Here is a 22,513-nt window from a genome sequence, read left to right on the forward strand (position 1 = left end):
TGGAGACGCCGCGGCTCAGAGCGTCTGTGGATGCGATTCTGTGGAGTGGAGACGCCGCGGCTGAGAGCGTCTGTGGATGCGATTCTGTGGAGTGGAGACGCCACGGCTGAGAGCGTCTGTGGATGCAATTCTGTGGAGTGGAGACGCCGTGGCTGAGAGCATCTGTGGATGTGATTCTGTGGAGTGGAGACGCCGCGGCTGAGAGCATCTGTGGATGCGATTCTGTGGAGTGGAGACGCCGCGGCTGAGAGCGTCTGTGGATGCAATTCTGTGGAGTGGAGACGCCGCGGCTGAGAGCGTCTGTGGATGTGATTCTGTGGAGTGGAGAGGCCGCGGCTGAGAGCGTCTGTGGATGTGATTCTGTCGAGTGGAGACGCCGCGGCTGAGAGCGTCTGTGGATGCGATTCTGTGGAGTGGAGACGCCGCGGCTGAGAGCGTCTGTGGATGTGATTCTGTGGAGTGGAGAGGCCGCGGCTGAGAGCGTCTGTGGATGTGATTCTGTGGAGTGGAGACGCCGCGGCTGAGAGCGTCTGTGGATGCGATTCTGTGGAGTGGAGACGCCGCGGCTGAGAGCGTCTGTGGATGCGATTCTGTGGAGTGGAGACGCCGCGGCTGAGAGCGTCTGTGGATGCGATCAGAGACTCACTCATTCCTCGGATCCGTCTCTCATTTTCACGTTGCGTTCGTTTTCCAGTTTTGTACTTTTGTATTATTCTTTGTTTCGGTAATTTTTGTGTCGGCTCCGAGCCCCGAGGGTCACGTTCTGCTGAAAGCGGAGACTCGCTCTTTGCTGGTTTAGTTCTGGGCGTTTTTGGTGTCTTATAAAGGTCATCTGAGGTCACAAGAAGATTGGAAGAAAATTAAAAATAATCATTATCATTAAGCAAATCCCTCTGGAGGGTAGGAGGTGGCGTCCCTCTGGAGGGTAGGAGGTGGCGTCCCTCTGGAGGGTAGGAGGTGGCGTCCCTCTGGAGGGTAGGAGGTGGCGCCCCTCTGGAGGGTAGGAGGTGGCGTCCCTCTGGAGGGTAGGAGGTGGCGTCCCTCTGGAGGGTAGGAGGTGGCGTCCCTCTGGAGGGTAGGAGGTGGCGTCACTCTGGAGGGTAGGAGGTGGCGTCCCTCTGGAGGGTAGGAGGTGGCGTCCCTCTGGAGGGTAGGAGGTGGCGTCCCTCTGGAGGGTAGGAGGTGGCGTCACTCTGGAGGGTAGGAGGTGGCGTCCCTCTGGAGGGTAGGAGGTGGCGTCCCTCTGGAGGGTAGGAGGTGGCGTCCCTCTGGAGGGTAGGAGGTGGCGTCACTCTGGAGGGTAGGAGGTGGCGTCCCTCTGGAGGGTAGGAGGTGGCGTCCCTCTGGAGGGTAGGAGGTGGCGCCCCTCTGGAGGGTAGGAGGTGGCGTCCCTCTGGAGGGTAGGAGGTGGCGTCCCTCTGGAGGGTAGGAGGTGGCGTCCCTCTGGAGGGTAGGAGGTGGCGTCCCTCTGGAGGGTAGGAGGTGGCGTCCCTCTGGAGGGTAGGAGGTGGCGTCCCTCTGGAGGGTAGGAGGTGGCGTCCCTCTGGAGGGTAGGAGGTGGCGTCCCTCTGGAGGGTAGGAGGTGGCGTCACTCTGGAGGGTAGGAGGTGGCGTCCCTCTGGAGGGTAGGAGGTGGCGTCCCTCTGGAGGGTAGGAGGTGGCGTCACTCTGGAGGGTAGGAGGTGGCGCCCCTCTGGAGGGTAGGAGGTGGCGTCCCTCTGGAGGGTAGGAGGTGGCGTCCCTCTGGAGGGTAGGAGGTGGCGTCACTCTGGAGGGTAGGAGGTGGCGTCCCTCTGGAGGGTAGGAGGTGGCGTCCCTCTGGAGGGTAGGAGGTGGCGTCCCTCTGGAGGGTAGGAGGTGGCGTCCCTCTGGAGGGTAGGAGGTGGCGTCCCTCTGGAGGGTAGGAGGTGGCGTCCCTCTGGAGGGTAGGAGGTGGCGTCCCTCTGGAGGGTAGGAGGTGGCGTCCCTCTGGAGGGTAGGAGGTGGCGTCCCTCTGGAGGGTAGGAGGTGGCGTCACTCTGGAGGGTAGGAGGTGGCGTCCCTCTGGAGGGTAGGAGGTGGCGTCCCTCTGGAGGGTAGGAGGTGGCGTCACTCTGGAGGGTAGGAGGTGGCGCCCCTCTGGAGGGTAGGAGGTGGCGCCCCTCTGGAGGGTAGGAGGTGGCGTCCCTCTGGAGGGTAGGAGGTGGCGTCCCTCTGGAGGGTAGGAGGTGGCGTCCCTCTGGAGGGTAGGAGGTGGCGCCCCTCTGGAGGGTAGGAGGTGGCGCCCCTCTGGAGGGTAGGAGGTGGCGCCCCTCTGGAGGGTAGGAGGTGGCGTCCCTCTGGAGGGTAAGAGGTGGCGCCTCCTGCGGATGTGACTCGTGCGGGGCCAAAAATGCACGATTCATTCATCTGGAAACAAAAGAAGATTTCACTTTTTCTCAGTTTCTTTGTTTTTTTGGACCTTCAGTGTTTCATCACCGATACATTGTATCCGCACCGATACATCCCATCCACACCGATACATCCCATCCACACCGATACATCACATCTATACCGATACATCACATCTATACCGATACATCCCATCCACACCGATACATCCCATCCACACCGATACATCCCATCCACACCGATACATCCCATCCACACCGATACATCACATCCACACCGATACATCCCATCTATACCGATACATCACATCCACACCGATACATCCCATCTATACCGATACATCCCATCCACACCGATACATCACATCTATACCGATACATCACATCTATACCGATACATCCCATCCACACCGATACATCCCATCCACACCGATACATCCCATCCACACCGATACATCCCATCCATACCGATACATCACATCTATACCGATACATCACATCCACACCGATACATCACATCCGCACCGATAAATCACATCTATACCGATACATCACATCTATACCGATACATCCCATCTATACCGATACATCACATCCGCACCGATACATCACATCCGCACCGATACATCACATCCGCACCGATACATCACATCTATACCGATACATCACATCTATACCGATACATCACATACGCACACCGATACATCACATCCGCACCGATACATCACATCCGCACCGATACATCACATCCGCACCGATACATCACATCCGCACCGATACATCACATCCTTACCGATACATCACATCTATACCGATACATCACATACGCACACCGATACATCACATCCGCACCGATACATCACATCCGCACCGATACATCACATCCGCACCGATAAATCACATCTATACCGATACATCACATCCGCACACCGATACATCACATCCACACCGATACATCACATACGCACACCGATACATCACATACGCACACCGATACATCACATACGCACACCGATACATCGCATACGCACACCGATACATCGCATACGCACACCGATACATCGCATACGCACACCGATACATCGCATACGCACACCGATACATCGCATACGCACACCGATACATCACATGCACACCGATACATCATATCTATACCAATACATCGCATCCACCCCAATACATTGTATGTACACTGATACATTGTGCCCGTCTCTCCGGTCAGGACAGATGACCGCTGGCTACGAGGGAGTCTGTCAGCCGGAATGACATCTTGCTCATCCTCTTGTAGGATATCAACTCTATAAAATCCTCCATTTTCCTGAAACTACGTTTAATCAAAATGCTTATTATCCTGCGCAGTGCACCCTGGGTGTGGCCAAGAGGCTCAGGGCCCTGTGGTATTGCTTGCCCCGCCTCCCTGTGAGGTGATTGACAGCTCTGGAGTTCCAGTGCTTTCTCAGCAGACTGCAGTCACTCCACAGGAGCCAGCACTGTCAATCACCAGTGAGGGAGGAGGGGCATGCATATCCAGTGGGTGGAGCAGTGAACGGAGCTCTTGGCCACACCCAGTGTGCACTGCGCAGACTAATTAGCATGTCAGGACAGAGATGGGGACGAGAACAGTCCAGGGGCGACATTTACAGGGCGATATCCTCTGCTAAAATGTGACTGCCTGGAGATTATTCCATCAGTTTCACTGAAGCTCCACAAAACCAAACAGCAAGTTTTCATTAGAGGATAGAGGACCCGTGACATGCGGGAAAGCCGGGGCCACGTGTGGCTGTGCGACTGGGGCCTGCTGTCAGTCACAGCCCGCTAACGTGCTATATGAAGGGGCGACAGACGAGGCAGGAGCTATGGCCACCATTAGTCAGAGTTACAGGCCGCCGACACTGTCAGAAGTGGGGGGTGCGGATATGAGATATGGGGCCACCGCATAGGGATAAGAGCATAGGACTGGGATATGGGATGGGATATGGGGCCGCCGCATAGGGATAAGGGCATAGCACGGGGATATGGGATGGGATATGGGGCCGCCACATAGGGATAAGGGCATAGCACGGGGATATGGGATGGGATATGGGGCCGCCACATAGGAATAAGAGCATAGGACGGGGATATGGGGCCGCCGCATAGGGATAAGGGCATAGGACGGGGATATGGGATGGGATATGGGGCCGCCGCATAGGGATAAGAGCATAGGACGGGGATATGGGATATGGGGCCGCCACATAGGGATAAGGGCATAGGACGGGGATATGGGATATGGGGCCGCCGCATAGGGATAATGGCATAGGACGGGGATATGGGATATGGGGCCGCCACATAGGGATAAGGGCATAGGACGGGGATATGGGGCCGCCACATAGGGATAAGGGCATAGGACGGGGATATGGGATGGGATATGGGGCCGCCACATAGGGATAAGGGCATAGCACGGGGATATGGGATGGGATATGGGGCCGCCACATAGGGATAAGAGCATAGGACGGGGATATGGGGCCGCCACATAGGGATAAGGGCATAGGACGGGGATATGGGGCCGCCACATAGGGATAAGGGCATAGGACGGGGATATGGGATATGGGGCCGCCACATAGGGATAAGGGCATAGGACGGGGATATGGGATATGGGGCCGCCACATAGGGATAAGGGCATAGGACGGGGATATGGGATATGGGGCCGCCACATAGGGATAAGGGCATAGGACGGGGATATGGGATATGGGGCCGCCACATAGGGATAAGGGCATAGGACGGGGATATGGGATATGGGGCCGCCACATAGGGATAAGGGCATAGGACGGGGATATGGGATGGGATATGGGGCCGCCGCATTGTCATTACATTAATGTGCAGAGATGAGAGCGGTTGCGTGTTGATCTCACCGTGTGTGGTAACTTCTCCCCCTGCACGGGATCGGCCGCCGCTCGCCGGGTGTTGCGGTGACGACATCTGAATGACAGATAATCTCATCTATTATATTTCTAAAGTGGAAAATGTTTAGAAGTAAAACTGCAGCGAAAGGGTAAATGTAAAAATCAGAGAAAACTGAAAAATTCATATAAAAAAAAGACCAAACAGAGCAAATCCCCCCCGAAATGCTGGATACAAAGAGGCGAGAGCGAGCGTCCAGAGCCGGGCAGTCAGAGTCCTGATAATGGGCATCACTACAGGGCGGAGAAAACGCCAGAAAATGCTGCAGAAAGTCAGAAAGGAACGCAGAGAAATGCAAGGAACAAAGCAGATTGTCCACCCGACCGCTGCATTATACACCGACCGCTGCATTATACACCGACCGCTGCATTATACACCGACCGCTGCATTATACACCGACCGCTGCATTATACACCGACCGCTGCATTATACACCGACCGCTGCATTATACACCGACCGCTGCATTATACACCGACCGCTGCATTATACACCGACCGCTGCATTATACACCGACCGCTGCATTATACACCGACCGCTGCATTATACACCGACCGCTGCATTATACACCGACCGCTGCATTATACACCGACCGCTGCATTATACACCGACCGCTGCATTATACACCGACCGCTGCATTATACACCGACCGCTGCATTATACACCGACCGCTGCATTATACACCGACCGCTGCATTATACACTGACCGCTGCATTATACACTGATCGCTACCGAATCCTAAATCTCAATTTCAATTTTTCAGATCGTCACCATTTTAGCAAATCTTTCCCTCCTGGAACAAAGCGCAGCAGAGATCCTACAAGAAAACGGTAAATGTCTGATGCAGGATTATATACAGAAGCCACTGAGCACATACATCACTGATCCTGAACTACCTCCTGTATTATCCTCCAGAGCTGCACTCACTATTCTGCTGTGTACACACATTACTGATGCTGTGGTGATGAGGTGGCTCTGCGGGCTGTGCCTCAGTCTGTACGGCACTACTTTCCGCTCTCTTCTCTTTCTGGTATAGTTATGATCTGATGACTCGTGTTCTGACGCTTCTTCCTGGCGGGGGACGTCTTCTCTTAAAGGGCCCTCGTCCTGTAATGATGATGATGATGCAGATTGCTGCTCTGTCACTTAATGACGCTTCTCCTCACACAGGGGTCTTGGCGCTCATCAGCATGCTGACCGAGAAGACCCTCACAGGGAGTGCCGCCGAAATATCCGCCTGTGAGAGGGTCCTGCAGAAATCCGCCGTCACCCTCGCACGCCTCTGCCGGGATCCGGAGATCGCACAATATGCCATAAAGCATGACTGTAAGTTCACACAGCAAACCCACAACTGCTGCAGCCAGTGGTACTGCGCCGCACTATATGGCACCGACACACAGTGCTCAGAACTCTGCTACACTGCGGGAGACGTGTCTACATGAGACTATCACACACTGCTGACACTCTACTGCAATGCTCTGCAGCAATGTGCTGGCCCATCACGAGGAGTCTAGAAAAAAACAGGAGTCTGGAAGGAGGAGGAGGATGACAGGAGTCTGGAGGGAGGAGCAGGACAGCCGAATCTGGAGGGAGGAGGAGGACAACAGGGGAGTCTGGAGGGAGGAGGAGAACAACAGAGGAGTTTGGAGAGAGGAGGACGACAGAGGATTATGGAGGTGGACAACAGGGGAGTCTGGAGGGAGGAGGAGAACGACACAAGGGTCTGGAGGGAGGAAAAGGACAGGGGAGTCTGGAAGGAAGAGGCAGGCAGGGGAGTCTGCAGTGAGGAGAACGACGGGGGAGTCTACAGAGAGGAGGTGGACAACAGGGGGAGTCTGGAGGGAAGAAGAGGACGAAGGGGGGAGTTTGGAGGGACGAGGCGGAAGACGGGGGAGTCTGGAGGGAGGAGAATGATGGGGGAGTCTGGAGGGAGGAGAATGATGGGGGAGTCTGGAGGGAGGAGAATGACGGGGGAGTCTGGAGGGAGGAGAATGACTGGGGAGTCTGGAGGGAGATATCGGACGACTGGGGGGATCTGGAGGGAGGAGGTGGACGACGGGGGGAGTCTGGAGGGAGGAGGCGGACGACGGGGGGAGTCTGGAGGGAGGAGGCGGACGACGGGGGGAGTCTGGAGGGAGGAGGCGGACGACGGGGGGAGTCTGGAGGGAGGAGGCGGACGACGGGGGGAGTCTGGAGGGAGGAGGCGGACGACTGGGGGAGTCTGGAGGGAGGAGGCGGACGACGGGGGGAGTCTGGAGGGAGGAGGCGGACGACTGGGGGAGTCTGGAGGGAGGAGGCGGACGACGGGGGCAGTTTGGAGAGAGGAGGCGGACGACGAGGGGAGGGAGGAGGCGGACTACGGGGGGAGTTTGGAGGGAGGAGGCGGACTACGGGGGCAGTTTGGAGGGAGGAGGCGGACGACGAGGGGAGTCTGGAGGGAGGAGGCGGACGACGAGGGGAGTCTGGAGGGAGGAGGCGGACTACGGGGGGAGTCTGGAGGGAGGAGGCGGATGACGGGGGAGGCCTGGAGGGAGGAGGCGGACGATGGGGGGAGTCTGGAGGGAGGAGGCGGACGACGGGGGGAGTCTGGAGGGAGGAGGCGAACGACAGAGGTATTTAGAGTGAAGGAGCACACAGAGGTCTGGAGAAGGGCATAAAAATGTGTAGAAAGGAGGATGGCACAGGGGTCTGAAGTTGGACACAGGAATCTATCCACTTCCTCCTGATCTCTTTATTCCTAGCCTTCCATTGCTTCCAGAGTTCTTTGAGGGGTCTAAAAGAGACCGGATTCTGGACAGGGAGGACAGAACGTCTACTACAGACTCCTCTGTCTTCCTCTGATCACTTCTGTCCTCCTTCAGTCTCCTCTGTCTTCCTCTGGTCACTTCTGTCCTCCTTCAGACTCCTCTGTCTTCCTCTGGTCACTTCTGTCCTCCTCCAGTCTCCTCTGTCTTTGGTCAATTCTGTCCTCCTCCAGTCTCCTCTGTCTTTCTCTGGTCACTTCTGTCTTCCTCTGGTCACTTCTGTCCTCCTTCTGTCTTCCTCTGGTCACTTTTGTCCTCCTCCAGTCTCCTCTGTCTTTCTCTGGTCACCTCTGTCCTCCTCCAGTCTCCTCTGTCTTTCTCTGGTCACCTCTGTCCTCCTCCAGTCTCCTCTGTCTTTCTCTGGTCACTTCTGTCCTCCTTCAGTCTCCTCTGTCTTCCTCTGGTCACTTCTGTCCTCCTTCTGTCTTCCTCTGGTCACTTTTGTCCTCCTCCAGTCTCCTCTGTCTTTCTCTGGTCACCTCTGTCCTCCTCCAGTCTCCTCTGTCTTTCTCTGGTCACTTCTGTCCTCCTTCAGTCTCCTCTGTCTTCCTCTGGTCACTTCTGTCCTCCTTCTGTCTTCCTCTGGTCACTTTTGTCCTCCTCCAGTCTCCTCTGTCTTTCTCTGGTCACCTCTGTCCTCCTCCAGTCTCCTCTGTCTTTCTCTGGTCACTTCTGTCCTCCTTCAGTCTCCTCTGTCTTCCTCTGGTCACTTCTGTCCTCCTCTTTTTTAAATCAGGTTCATTTTTATTTAACATCAAAATTATACAACACATAAAATAATTCCCTCCATAGAAATATCACAGAAAGGGAAAAAACCTTTAGTCAATAAGAAAAACCACACAAATAACATAATAAACAATGCACCCGCAGTCCACGTCTCATTTCAATATGGGTCTCAAAGTGCATATTATTTCCCAATATATTCTCCATAGTATAGCTTACCCAGCATCATTATGACATTATATATATATACACATATACACGCACGCACGCACGCACGCACACACATATACATGCACACACATATACATGCACACACCTTCCAGCAGTACGCATATCACCCTATTTGAGGAAATTTGTTAACCGGTCAGAAGGAGAAGGACCTGGTCGCTCGCACTGTCCTGCAGTAACGCTGAGGAGGGAAGGCCTGGGGTATCCAACCATGCCCCCCAGATCTTATAGAACTTTTTCAATGCATTTCTTTTAAGGTATACTCCTCTCTCCAGTCGAAGTATAGCGTTTACTCTTTCCCTAAAATCCCCGATGACCGGAGGCGCTGGGTCCAACCAGTGGTAGGCCAACAGTTTCCTAGCCTGGTACAAGAGACGTGTAATACCGACCATTACCGGCGAACTCAAGTCCACCCCCCCCTCCAGTAGACCCAGGATACATATAATAGGTCTTGGCTGTAGACGGATATTGAAAACTTGTCTAACCAAATCTAGTACTGCCCTCCAGTAATCTTCAATGTTCCCACAGGACCACATCATATGCATCAGATTAGCACCCTCCTGCCCGCACCTAGGACACAGATCATCCATCCTAACTCCCATCTTATGCAATAGACTAGGTGTCCTATATACTCTATGTAACAGGAATAGCTGCGACAGTCGTTGGCCTTCAGATACAGCAAGGCTTGGAGTCTGAGACAGGACCTCACCCCACTGTTCCTCTGTCATAGGGCCTAGGTCCCTCTCCCACTTCTCTCTAGCCTGCAAAGGGAATTTGTCGAGGTGTCTAGATAACATCACTGTATACAACCTAGAAATAATACCATAGGAGCGATCAGATGCCAACAATTCAGTAAGAGTGTGATTCCGCTCTATCCTAATGTCCATACGACGTGTCTGTGTCTCATAGGCATGACGGAGCTGCAGGTATTGGTAAAAGGAACTGTGCGGTATCCCAAACTCAGCTTGAAGCTGGTCAAATCTTTTAAGTATATTATTCTGAAGAATCTGAGACACCTGATGCACCCCCCTGCTCACCCACATTCTCCAACCCGGGAGTCTCTGCAGCTCCGCCAGTCCACGATTATGCCATAAGGGCCAGTACTCAGTCATTCCTGATATTCCCAGCAACTGCTTCCCTCTATCCCACACCTTGTACATCAATGATAATGTTGGATATAATGTTCCTCCTCTGGGTGAGTATCCTGCATCCAAAAAAGCCACTGGGTGTCCCCATTCTGCAAGGCCCCTCACCAATTTGCCCCCAGCGTCATATGCCTCATCCTTTCCCCACCCCCTGAAGTGCTGCATCTGTGCCGCAACATAATAAACCCACGGGTTGGGGACTGCCAGACCCCCATCCTCCTTCCCTCTCTGCAGGGTCTCAAGGCGGATTCTAGCCTGCTGCTTTTGCCACAAGAGTTCCCGAAACAAAGTGTTGATTTTACGGAAAAATTTCCAGTGGATCCATATTGGGGCGTTGTGGAGAAGATACAGAAGTTTGGGCATCAGTACCATTTTTAGTAGATTAGCACGGCCAATAAGGGACAGTGGGAGTCGACACCAGGCATCTATCTTGTTCCTAAACTGAGCCAACACTGGTTCCAGATTTTGAGAGTAGTAATCATGCGGTCGGGCACTAACCACAATCCCCAGGTATTTAAATTTATCCACCGTCGGAATTGGCAGCCCCAGAGTACTAAAATTAGATGGGAGTGGATCTATAGGGAGCAGGGCCGATTTCTTCCAGTTTATTAGGAGTCCCGAGCGCCTACCAAATTCTATAATAATATTCATTGCTGGGCCCACCGATGTCCCCACCTCCCTGAGATACAGCAACAAATCGTCCGCATAGAGGGAAACCTTATGCTCCAGACCGCCTATCTCAAACCCCTTTACGCCAGCGGATGCACGAAGCATAGCCGCCAATGGCTCAATTGCCGCTGCAAATAGTAATGGAGAGAGAGGACAGCCCTGTCTCGTGCCCCTGGCCAAATTAAAAGACGAGGAGGTACAACGATTAACTCGAATCCTGGCCCGCGGAGAGGCATATAACAATTTGACCCAGGCAATAAATCTGGAGCCAAGACCCAATTTCTCCAAAACTACCCATAGGAAATTCCATTCAATACTGTCAAAGGCTTTGGCTGCATCTAATGACAGGACTGCTCTCTCCTTGTTTCTCCCCTCAGAACGTAGCTGTATCCCCAGGAATAAACGTCGCAAATTAATGGAAGTAGATTTATTGGGGATGAATCCAGTCTGATCCTCGTGGATCACTGACGTGATCACCCGGGACAATCTGTTAGCTAGAATTTTAGCGATTAATTTAATATCTAATGTAAGCAGCGAGATTGGGCGATAGGAGTCAGGCGCGGTCGCATCTTTCCCGGGTTTTAAAATCAGAACAATAATAGCCTCCCTCATGGATGCAGGGAGGGATCCCTTCTCCTCAGCATCTCTGAACACATCCAAGAGTCTTGGCAGCAGCAGATGGGTATATAATTTGTAGAATTCACCCGGGAGTCCGTCCGCACCTGGGGCCTTTTCATTTTGGATTTGACCGAGCGCCTCCTCCAGCTCCTCCAGGTCTATATCTCTATTCAGGGAATCTCTCTCACTATCTGACAGACTGGGGAGAGTGATCTCCTCCACAAAGTCCCGCAGTTCCTCATCCCCATAATGCGATTTAGAGGCGTATAATTGGGTGTAATACTGTTGCATGACCTCCACAATCCTCCCGCTGTCCCTCACCTCCTCTCCAGTGTCAAGTTTCAATTTGGTGATATAGGTCAATCCCTCCTGCGCCCTAGCAATTGTAGCCAAGAGATGTCCCACACTCTCCCCCTCCGTAAAGTACCGCTGCTTAAGGAAAAAGCGTTTGTTAGTGGCCAAGGAAGTCATATGGTCTCTCAGAGCTCTCTGTGCCCTCTCTAAGTCCCGCTTGGCATCATCTGTAGGGTTAGATATAAGAAGTCGTTCTGCATCACCTAAAGTGTCCGTCAGATACTTAGTGCGCTCTCTTGTTTTCGCCTTTCGGGTGCAAATTTCCCTAATATATGTCCCACGAACATACGCCTTCATTGCGTCCCACACTATATGTTTAGATGCCGTACCGTCATTTGTCACAAAATATTCCCGTATAGTGTCAGTCAGAGTGCCCCCTATCAGTTGTATCCAAAAAGGGTTGAGCCGCCAAGGTATCCCCGCCAGCCGGTCCGGGTCCCCAAGCCTTAGACGGACCTGTAGTGGGGAGTGGTCAGACACCCCCCTGGCCAGGTACGTGACTGAAGCTACACAAGGCAGCAGCTGAGCATTTCCAATGGCCAGGTCAATCCGGGACAGTGAATGATGAGAACTAGAATAGCATGAATACTGCCGGACCTGCGGGTTTCTAATACGCCAAATATCTACATATCCCACCTCCTCCATCAGTCTGGCAAGGGATGTAGCTGCCGCCCCCACTGAGATATTCCCTGTATGTAACTTATCCCAATACGGGTGCAAGTAATTATTATAGTCTCCTACTAATAGGGTGGGGACCTCAGGGAGGGAAGCAACAAAATTGAGAATACGTTTCAATGGTTCCCCTGTGTATGGCGGCGGAATATAAATTGCAACTAGAACACAGCGCACATTATGAAGGACACAGTAAAGACATACAAATCTACCCTCCTGATCCACAGAAGCTTTAAGACACTCAAACGGCACTGTCCTGTGTACCAGGACACTCACCCCCCTGGAATGTGTGGTATATACAGAGTGGTACTCATGGGCTATCCATTTTTTGTGGAGCAAGTGGAGCCGCTCCTTCACCAAGTGCGTTTCTGATAAGAATATTATGTCTGGCTTAAGCTGCTGTAGAAACAGAAAAACTGCACATCTTTTAGTGGCTTCACCCAATCCTCGCACATTCCAGGCCACTATATTAACCTCCTTCGCCATAAGGGTGAGTGCACATATGTAACAGCAGGGGGCAGCAAGCGGGGACCCCCGGACCCATCTGCAGCAGTTCCCATAGATGAGCATAGACCAAACAGGTGCATAAAACAAAAAGGTCAAACAACATAAAAACATACACAGTAAACCAGGACATTCCTCTCAAACAGAGGGAAGTGGGGCTAAACATAACCGTAAGAGCACATAACGGTTTAAATTCCTGAACAGTCATCAACTGCATAGTAACCTATCTGGGTGGCTCCTGCCAACCGTCCATAAGTGTTCCAGCCGGGAAACATAGCACGTTCACCTCAGCAAGTCCAACAGCAAGGAATCCGCAATAATCCTCAGCGGTGATTTCTGCGCAGTCCTTTTTCATTGGTATCGAGCCATGCGGCTGCATCCTTTGGAGTGTCAAAAAACTTTGTCCCACCATCCGCCACCACTCGCAGCCTGGTAGGGTATAGCATTGAGTAAGAGATCTGCAGCTGCCTCAGGCGTTTTTTGACATCAATAAATTGCGCTCTCCTCTGCTGGATTTCAGTGGAAAAATCCGGGTACAGTGAGACCTTATGGCCATCAATAGCCAGATCCTTAATCTCCCGGGCTCTGCGGAGCGCAGTGTCCCTGTCCCTGAAGTGCAGTAGCTTGAGGAGGATAGGACGAGGGGGTGCCCCTGGTGGTGGGGGTCTAGTGGGGACCCTATGTGCCCGCTCAATAGTGAAGAAAGGAGAAAACAGATCCATACCCAAAGTCTTGGGGAGCCACATTTCAAAAAAAGCTACTGGATTATTGCCTTCTGCCTTTTCTGGGACCCCGACCAGTCGGAGATTGCTTCTGCGGGATCTGTTTTCTAGATCGTCCACCTTAGCCCTAAGCAATGAGATATTGTGGATTGCTCTGCCAAGGTCCCGAGTCAGAGGGGGAAGCTTATCCTCTGTGGCACTGACCCGGTCTTCCAGGGCCCCCACCCGTACATTGACCCCCTGCAACTCGTGCCTGATAGATGAAATGTCCATTTTAATTCCTCCCATCTGTATGTTCAAAGTGGCTAGCATATTGTTGCAGGTGTTTACTGCTGCAAGCACATCACTGAGGGTGGGCTCTGCTCTCCCAGGATCTGTGTTTTCATCTGCAGCTCTAAGGTCCCCCTGCTCCACATTATTGGCAGCAGCCAACATACTCACAGCTCCCTGCTGCTCTTCCTCCTCCATCAGTTCTTGTCCTGGGATCTCCTCCACGCTGAGGGCACACTGCTTAACAGCTCCAGGTATCTCAGGCTGATCTCGTGCAAACTTGCTGAGGCGAGCTATTGCATCAGACGCCCTGCCCCCACATGAAGCTCCAGCGTCCATGAGTGTGGCCTGTGTCCCGCGCTTCTTATCAGCCCGAGTTCTGGTCATATCACTCAGGTCTTTGAAGCCCCCTCAGTCTAGGAGAGGTCACCACTCCAGGAAAGCAGTAAAACAAACTTTAACCCCAGCTGGACAGGATTATACAGGAGTTTTTTGCAGGAGCTGTCTCTACACAGGTCTTCCTCACATGCTGCTCAGGCCACGCCCCCCCACTTCTGTCCTCCTCTAGTCTCCTCTGTCTTCCTCTGGTCACTTCTGTCCTCCTCCAGTCTCCTCTGTCTTCCTCTGGTCACTTCTGTCCTCCTTCAGACTCCTATGTCTTCCTCTGGTCACTTCAGTCCTCCTCTAGTCTCCTCTGTCTTCCTCTGGTCACTTCTTTCCTCCTTCAGTCTCCTCTGTCTTTCTCTGGTCACTTCTGTCCTCCTTCAGTCTCCTCTGTCTTTCTCTGGTCACTTCTGTCCTCCTTCAGTCTCCTCTGTCTTTCTCTGGTCACTTCTGTCTTCCTCTGGTCACTTTTGTCCTCCTTCAGTCTCCTCTGTCTTCCTCTGGTCACTTCTGTCCTCCTCCAGTCTCTTCTGTCTTTCTCTGGTCACTTCTGTCCTCCTCTAGTCTCCTCTGTCTTCCTCTGGTCACTTCTGTCCTCCTCCAGTCTCCTCTGTCTTCCTCTGGTCACTTCTGTCCTCCTTCAGACTCCTATGTCTTCCTCTGGTCACTTCAGTCCTCCTCTAGTCTCCTCTGTCTTCCTCTGGTCACTTCTTTCCTCCTTCAGTCTCCTCTGTCTTTCTCTGGTCACTTCTGTCCTCCTTCAGTCTCCTCTGTCTTTCTCTGGTCACTTCTGTCCTCCTTCAGTCTCCTCTGTCTTTCTCTGGTCACTTCTGTCTTCCTCTGGTCACTTTTGTCCTCCTTCAGTCTCCTCTGTCTTCCTCTGGTCACTTCTGTCCTCCTCCAGTCTCTTCTGTCTTTCTCTGGTCACTTCTGTCCTCCTCTAGTCTCCTCTGTCTTCCTCTGGTCACTTCTGTCCTCCTCCAGTCTCCTCTGTCTTCCTCTGGTCACTTCTGTCCTCCTTTAGTCTCCTCTGTCTTTCTCTGGTCACTTCTGTCCTCCTTCAGTCTCCTCTGTCTTCCTCTGGTCACTTTTGTCCTCCTTCAGTCTCCTCTGTCTTTCTCTGGTCACTTCTGTCTTCCTCTGGTCACTTCTGTCCTCCTTCAGTCTCCTCTGTCTTCCTCTGGTCACTTCTTTCCTCCTTTAGTCTTCTCTGTCTTCCTCTGGTGACTTCTGTCCTCCTTCAGTCTCCTCTGTCTTCCTCTGGTCACTTCTGTCCTCCTTCAGTCTCCTCTGTCTTCCTCTGGTCACTTCTGTCCTCCTTCAGTCTCCTCTGTCTTCCTCTGGTCACTTCTGTCCTCCTCTAGTCTCCTCTGTCTTCCTCTGGTCACTTCTGTCCTCCTTCAGTCTCCTCTGGTCACTTCTGTCCCCCTTCAGTCTCCTCTGTCTTTCTCTGGTCACTTCTGTCTTCCTATGGTCACTTTTGTCCTCCTTTAGTCTTCTCTGTCTTCCTCTGGTCACTTCTGTCCTCCTCTAGTCTCCTCTCTCTTTCTCTGGTCACTTCTGTCCTCCTTCAGTCTCCTCTGTCTTCCTCTGGTCACTTCTGTCCTCCTCTAGTCTCCTCTGTCTTCCTCTGGTCACTTCTGTCCTCCTTCAGTCTCCTCTGGTCACTTTTGTCCTCCTTCAGTCTCCTCTGTCTTCCTCTGGTCACTTCTGTCCTCCTCCAGTCTCTTCTGTCTTTCTCTGGTCACTTCTGTCCTCCTCTAGTCTCCTCTGTCTTCCTCTGGTCACTTCTGTCCTCCTCCAGTCTCCTCTGTCTTCCTCTGGTCACTTCAGTCCTCCTCTAGTCTCCTCTGTCTTCCTCTGGTCACTTCTGTCCTCCTTCAGTCTCATCTGTCTTTCTCTGGTCACTTTTGTCCTCCTTCAGTCTCATCTGTCTTCCTCTGGTCACTTCTGTCTTCCTTCAGTCTCCTCTGTCTTTCTCTGGTCACTTCTGTCCTCCTTCAGTCTCATCTGTCTTCCTCTGGTCACTTCTGTCTTCCTTCAGTCTCCTCTGTCTTTCTCTGGTCACTTCTGTCCTCCTCCAGTCTCCTCTGTCTTTGGTCAATTCTGTCCTCCTCCAGTCTCCTCTGTCTTTCTCTGGTCACTTCTGTCTTCCTCTGGTCACTTCTGTCCTCCTCCAGTCTCCTCTGTCTTCCTCTGGTCACTTTTGTCCTCCTTCTGTCTTCATCTGGTCACTTCTGTCCTCCTCTAGTCTCCTCTGTCTTCCTCTGGTCACTTCTGTCCTCCTTCAGTCTCCTCTGTCTTCGTCTGGTCACTTCTGTCCTCCTTCAGACTCCTCTGTCTTTCTCTGGTCACTTCTATCCTCCTTCAGTCTCCTCTGTCTTTCTCTGGTCACTTCTATCCTCCTCCAGTCTCCTCTGTCTTTCTCTGGTCACCTCTGTCCTCCTCCAGTCTCCTCTGTCTTCCTCTGGTCACTTCTGTCCTCCTTCTGTCTTCCTCTGGTCACTTTTGTCCTCCTCCAGTCTCCTCTGTCTTTCTCTGGTCACCTCTGTCCTCCTCCAGTCTCCTCTGTCTTTCTCTGGTCACTTCTGTCCTCCTTCAGTCTCCTCTGTCTTCCTCTGGTCACTTCTGTCCTCCTCTAGTCTCCTCTGTCTTCCTCTGGTCACTTCTGTCCTCCTCCAGTCTCCTCTGTCTTCCTCTGGTCACTTCTGTCCTCCTTCAGACTCCTATGTCTTCCTCTGGTCACTTCTGTCCTCCTCTAGTCTCCTCTGTCTTCCTCTGGTCACTTCTGTCCTCCTTCAGTCTCCTCTGTCTTTCTCTGGTCACTTCTGTCCTCCTTCAGTCTCCTCTGTCTTTCTCTGGTCACTTCTGTCTTCCTCTGGTCACTTTTGTCCTCCTTCAGTCTCCTCTGTCTTCCTCTGGTCACTTCTGTCCTCCTCCAGTCTCTTCTGTCTTTCTCTGGTCACTTCTGTCCTCCTCTAGTCTCCTCTGTCTTCCTCTGGTCACTTCTGTCCTCCTCCAGTCTCCTCTGTCTTCCTCTGGTCACTTCAGTCCTCCTCTAGTCTCCTCTGTCTTCCTCTGGTCACTTCTATCCTCCTTCAGTCTCATCTGTCTTTCTCTGGTCACTTCTGTCCTCCTTTAGTCTCATCTGTCTTCCTCTGGTCACTTCTGTCTTCCTTCAGTCTCCTCTGTCTTTCTCTGGTCACTTCTGTCCTCCTTCAGTCTCCTCTGTCTTCCTCTGGTCACTTTTGTCCTCCTTCAGTCTCCTCTGTCTTTCTCTGGTCACTTCTGTCTTCCTCTGGTCACTTCTGTCCTCCTTCAGTCTCCTCTGTCTTCCTCTGGTCACTTCTTTCCTCCTTTAGTCTTCTCTGTCTTCCTCTGGTCACTTCTGTCCTCCTTCAGTCTCCTCTGTCTTCCTCTGGTCACTTCTGTCCTCCTTCAGTCTCCTCTGTCTTCCTCTGGTCACTTCTGTCCTCCTTCAGTCTCCTCTGTCTTCCTCTGGTCACTTCTGTCCTCCTTCAGTCTCCTCTGTCTTCCTCTGGTCACTTCTGTCCTCCTCTAGTCTCCTCTGTCTTCCTCTGGTCACTTCTGTCCTCCTTCAGTCTCCTCTGGTCACTTCTGTCCTCCTCTAGTCTCCTCTGGTCACTTCTGTCCTCCTTCAGTCTCCTCTGTCTTTCTCTGGTCACTTCTGTCTTCCTATGGTCACTTTTGTCCTCCTTTAGTCTTCTCTGTCTTCCTCTGGTCACTTCTGTCCTCCTCTAGTCTCCTCTCTCTTTCTCTGGTCACTTCTGTCCTCCTTCAGTCTCCTCTGTCTTCCTCTGGTCACTTCTGTCCTCCTCTAGTCTCCTCTGTCTTCCTCTGGTCACTTCTGTCCTCCTTCAGTCTCCTCTGGTCACTTTTGTCCTCCTTCAGTCTCCTCTGTCTTCCTCTGGTCACTTCTGTCCTCCTCCAGTCTCTTCTGTCTTTCTCTGGTCACTTCTGTCCTCCTCTAGTCTCCTCTGTCTTCCTCTGGTCACTTCTGTCCTCCTTCAGTCTCCTCTGTCTTCCTCTGGTCACTTCAGTCCTCCTCTAGTCTCCTCTGTCTTCCTCTGGTCACTTCTGTCCTCCTTCAGTCTCCTCTGTCTTCCTCTGGTCACTTCTGTCTTCCTCTGGTCACTTCTGTCCTCCTCTAGTCTCCTCTGTTTTTCTCTGGTCACTTCTGTCCTCCTTCAGTCTCCTCTGTCTTCCTCTGGTCACTTCTGTCCTCCTTCAGTCTCCTCTGTCTTTCTCTGGTCACTTGTCTTCCTCTGGTCACTTTTGTCCTCCTTCTTCAGTCTCCTCTGTCTTTCTCTGGTCACTTCTGTCCTGCTCTAGTCTCCTCTGTCTTCCTCTGGTCACTTCTGTCCTCCTCCAGTCTCCTCTGTCTTCCTCTGGTCACTTCAGTCCTCCTCTAGTCTCCTCTGCCTTCCTCTGGTCACTTCAGTCCTCCTCTAGTCTCCTCTGTCTTTCTCTGGTCACTTTTGTCCTCCTTCAGTCTCATCTGTCTTCCTCTGGTCACTTCTGTCTTCCTTCAGTCTCCTCTGTCTTTCTCTGGTCACTTCTGTCCTCCTTCAGTCTCCTCTGTCTTTCTCTGGTCACTTCTGTCTTCCTCTGGTCACTTTTGTCCTCCTTCAGTCTCCTCTGTTTTTCTCTGGTCACTTCTGTCTTCCTCTGGTCACTTCTGTCCTCCTTCAGTCTCCTCTGTCTTCCTCTGGTCACTTCTTTCCTCCTTCAGTCTCCTCTGTCTTCCTCTGGTCACTTCTGTCTTCCTCTGGTCACTTTTGTCCTCCTTCAGTCTCCTCTGTCTTTCTCTGGTCACTTCTGTCTTCCTCTGGTCACTTCTGTCCTCCTTCAGTCTTCTCTGTCTTCCTCTGGTCACTTCTGTCCTCCTTCAGTCTCCTCTGTCTTCCTCTGGTCACTTCTGTCCGCCTCTAGTCTCCTCTCTCTTTCTCTGGTCACTTCTGTCCTCCTCTAGTCTCCTCTCTCTTTCTCTGGTCACGTCTGTCCTCCTTCAGTCTCCTCTGTCTTCCTCTGGTCACTTCTGTCCTCCTTCAGTCTCCTCTGTCTTCCTCTGGTCACTTCTGTCCTCCTCTAGTCTCCTCTGTCTTCCTCTGGTCACTTCTGTCCTCCTTCAGTCTCCTCTGGTCACTTCTGTCCTCCTCTAGTCTCCTCTGGTCACTTCTGTCCTCCTTCAGTCTCCTCTGTCTTTCTCTGGTCACTTTTGTCCTTCTCTAGTCTCCTCTGTCTTCCTCTGGTCACTTTTGTCCTCCTTCAGTCTCCTCTGTCTTCCTCTGGTCACTTCTGTCTTCCTCTGGTCACTTCTGTCCTCCTCTAGTCTCCTCTGTTTTTCTCTGGTCACTTCTGTCCTCCTTCAGTCTCCTCTGTCTTCCTCTGGTCACTTCTGTCCTCCTTCAGTCTCCTCTGTCTTTCTCTGGTCACTTGTCTTCCTCTGGTCACTTTTGTCCTCCTTCTTCAGTCTCCTCTGTCTTTCTCTGGTCACTTCTGTCCTGCTCTAGTCTCCTCTGTCTTCCTCTGGTCACTTCTGTCCTCCTCCAGTCTCCTCTGTCTTCCTCTGGTCACTTCAGTCCTCCTCTAGTCTCCTCTGTCTTCCTCTGGTCACTTCTGTCCTCCTTCAGTCTCCTCTGTCTTCCTCTGGTCACTTCAGTCCTCCTCTAGTCTCCTCTGTCTTCCTCTGGTCACTTCTGTCCTCCTTCAGTCTCATCTGTCTTTCTCTGGTCACTTTTGTCCTCCTTCAGTCTCATCTGTCTTCCTCTGATCACTTCTGTCTTCCTTCAGTCTCCTCTGTCTTTCTCTGGTCACTTCTGTCCTCCTTCAGTCTCCTCTGTCTTTCTCTGGTCACTTCTGTCTTCCTCTGGTCACTTTTGTCCTCCTTCAGTCTCCTCTGTCTTCCTCTGGTCACTTCTGTCCTCCTCCAGTCTCTTCTGTCTTTCTCTGGTCACTTCTGTCCTCCTCTAGTCTCCTCTGTCTTCCTCTGGTCACTTCTGTCCTCCTCCAGTCTCCTCTGTCTTCCTCTGGTCACTTCAGTCCTCCTCTAGTCTCCTCTGTCTTCCTCTGGTCACTTCTGTCCTCCTTCAGTCTCATCTGTCTTTCTCTGGTCACTTTTGTCCTCCTTCAGTCTCATCTGTCTTCCTCTGATCACTTCTGTCTTCCTTCAGTCTCCTCTGTCTTTCTCTGGTCACTTCTGTCCTCCTTCAGTCTCCTCTGTCTTTCTCTGGTCACTTCTTCTTCCTCTGGTCACTTTTGCCCTCCTTCAGTCTCCTCTGTCTTTCTCTGGTCACTTCTGTCTTCTTCTGGTCACTTCTGTCCTCCTTCAGTCTCCTCTGTCTTCCTCTGGTCACTTCTTTCCTCCTTTAGTCTTCTCTGTCTTCTTCTGGTCACTTCTGTCCTCCTTCAGTCTCCTCTGTCTTCCTCTGATCACTTCTGTCCTCCTTCAGTCTCCTCTGTCTTTCTCTGGTCACTTCTGTCTTCCTCTGGTCATTTTTGTCCTCCTTCAGTCTCCTCTGTCTTCCTCTGGTCACTTCTGTCCTCCTCTAGTCTCCTCTGTCTTCCTCTGGTCACTTCTGTCCTCCTTCAATCTCCTCTGTCTTTCTCTGGTCACTTCTGTCCTCCTTCAGTCTCCTCTGTCTTTCTCTGGTCACTTCTGTCCTCCTTCAGTCTCCTCTGTCTTTCTCTGGTCACTTCTGTCTTCCTCTGGTCACTTTTGTCCTCCTTCAGTCTCCTCTGTCTTCCTCTGGTCACTTCTGTCCTCCTCCAGTCTCCTCTGTCTTCCTCTGGTCACTTCAGTCCTCCTCTAGTCTCCTCTGTCTTCCTCTGGTCAATTCTGTCCTCCTTCAGTCTCATCTGTCTTTCTCTGGTCACTTTTGTCCTCCTTCAGTCTCATCTGTCTTCCTCTGGTCACTTCTGTCTTCCTTCAGTCTCCTCTGTCTTCCTCTGGTCACTTCTGTCCTCCTTCAGTCTCCTCTGTCTTCCTCTGGTCACTTCTGTCCGCCTCTAGTCTCCTCTCTCTTTCTCTGGTCACTTCTGTCCTCCTCTAGTCTCCTCTCTCTTTCTCTGGTCACTTCTGTCCTCCTCTAGTCTCCTCTGTCTTCCTCTGGTCACTTCTGTCCTCCTTCAGTCTCCTCTGGTCACTTCTGTCCTCCTCTAGTCTCCTCTGGTCACTTCTGTCCTCCTTCAGTCTCCTCTGTCTTTCTCTGGTCACTTCTGTCCTTCTCTAGTCTCCTCTGTCTTTCTCTGGTCACTTCTGTCCTCCTTCAGTCTCATCTGTCTTCCTCTGGTCACTTCTGTCCTCCTTCAGTCTCATCTGTCTTCCTCTGGTCACTTCTGTCCTCCTTCAGTCTCCTCTGTCTTTCTCTGGTCACTTCTGTCTTCCTATGGTCACTTTTGTCCTCCTTCAGTCTCCTCTGTCTTCCTCTGGTCACTTCTGTCCTCCTTCAGTCTCCTCTGTCGTCCTCTGGTCACTTCTGTCCTCCTCTAGTCTCCTCTCTCTTTCTCTGGTCACTTCTGTCCTCCTTCAGTCTCCTCTGTCTTCCTCTGGTCACTTCTGTCCTCCTCTAGTCTCCTCTGTCTTCCTCTGGTCACTTCTGTCCTCCTTCAGTCTCCTCTGTCTTTCTCTGGTCACTTCTGTCCTCCTCTAGTCTCCTCTGTTTTTCTCTGGTCACTTCTGTCCTCCTTCAGTCTCCTCTGTCTTCCTCTGGTCACTTCTTTCCTCCTTTAGTCTTCTCTGTCTTCCTCTGGTCACTTCTGTCCTCCTTCAGTCTCCTCTGTCTTCCTCTGGTCACTTCTGTCCTCCTCTAGTCTCTTCTGTCTTCCTCTGGTCACTTCTGTCTTCCTCTAGTCTCCTCTGTCTTCCTCTGGTCACTTCTGTCCTCCTCTAGTCTCTTCTGTCTTCCTCTGGTCACTTCTGTCCTCCTCTGTCTTTCTCTGGTCACTTCTTTCCTCCTTCAGACTCCTCTGTCTTCCTCTGGTCACTTCTGTCCTCCTTCAGTCTCCTCTGGTCACTTCTGTCCTCCTCTAGTCTCCTCTGTCTTCCTCTGGTCACTTCTGTCCTCCTTCAGTCTTCTCTGTCTTCCTCTGGTCAC

The 22,513-nt window shown here is 52.3% G+C and overlaps 1 protein-coding gene across 2 annotated transcripts in view; it reads left to right on the top strand.

The window, feature by feature from the left end:
- The window catches only part of LOC142255195 (protein inscuteable homolog), a 298,604-nt gene that overhangs the window by 265,873 nt on the left and 10,218 nt on the right, over window positions 1-22,513 (top strand). For both annotated transcript variants that reach the window (XM_075326693.1, XM_075326694.1), the window contains exons 9-10: window positions 6,067-6,133; window positions 6,474-6,629. In XM_075326693.1, the coding sequence (XP_075182808.1) occupies window positions 6,067-6,133; window positions 6,474-6,629 (223 nt within the window). The remainder of the gene's footprint in view (window positions 1-6,066; window positions 6,134-6,473; window positions 6,630-22,513) is intronic.

Source organism: Anomaloglossus baeobatrachus, chromosome 10, assembly GCF_048569485.1.
Source record: "Anomaloglossus baeobatrachus isolate aAnoBae1 chromosome 10, aAnoBae1.hap1, whole genome shotgun sequence".
In the NCBI taxonomy this organism is placed as follows: Eukaryota; Metazoa; Chordata; class Amphibia; order Anura; family Aromobatidae; genus Anomaloglossus; species Anomaloglossus baeobatrachus.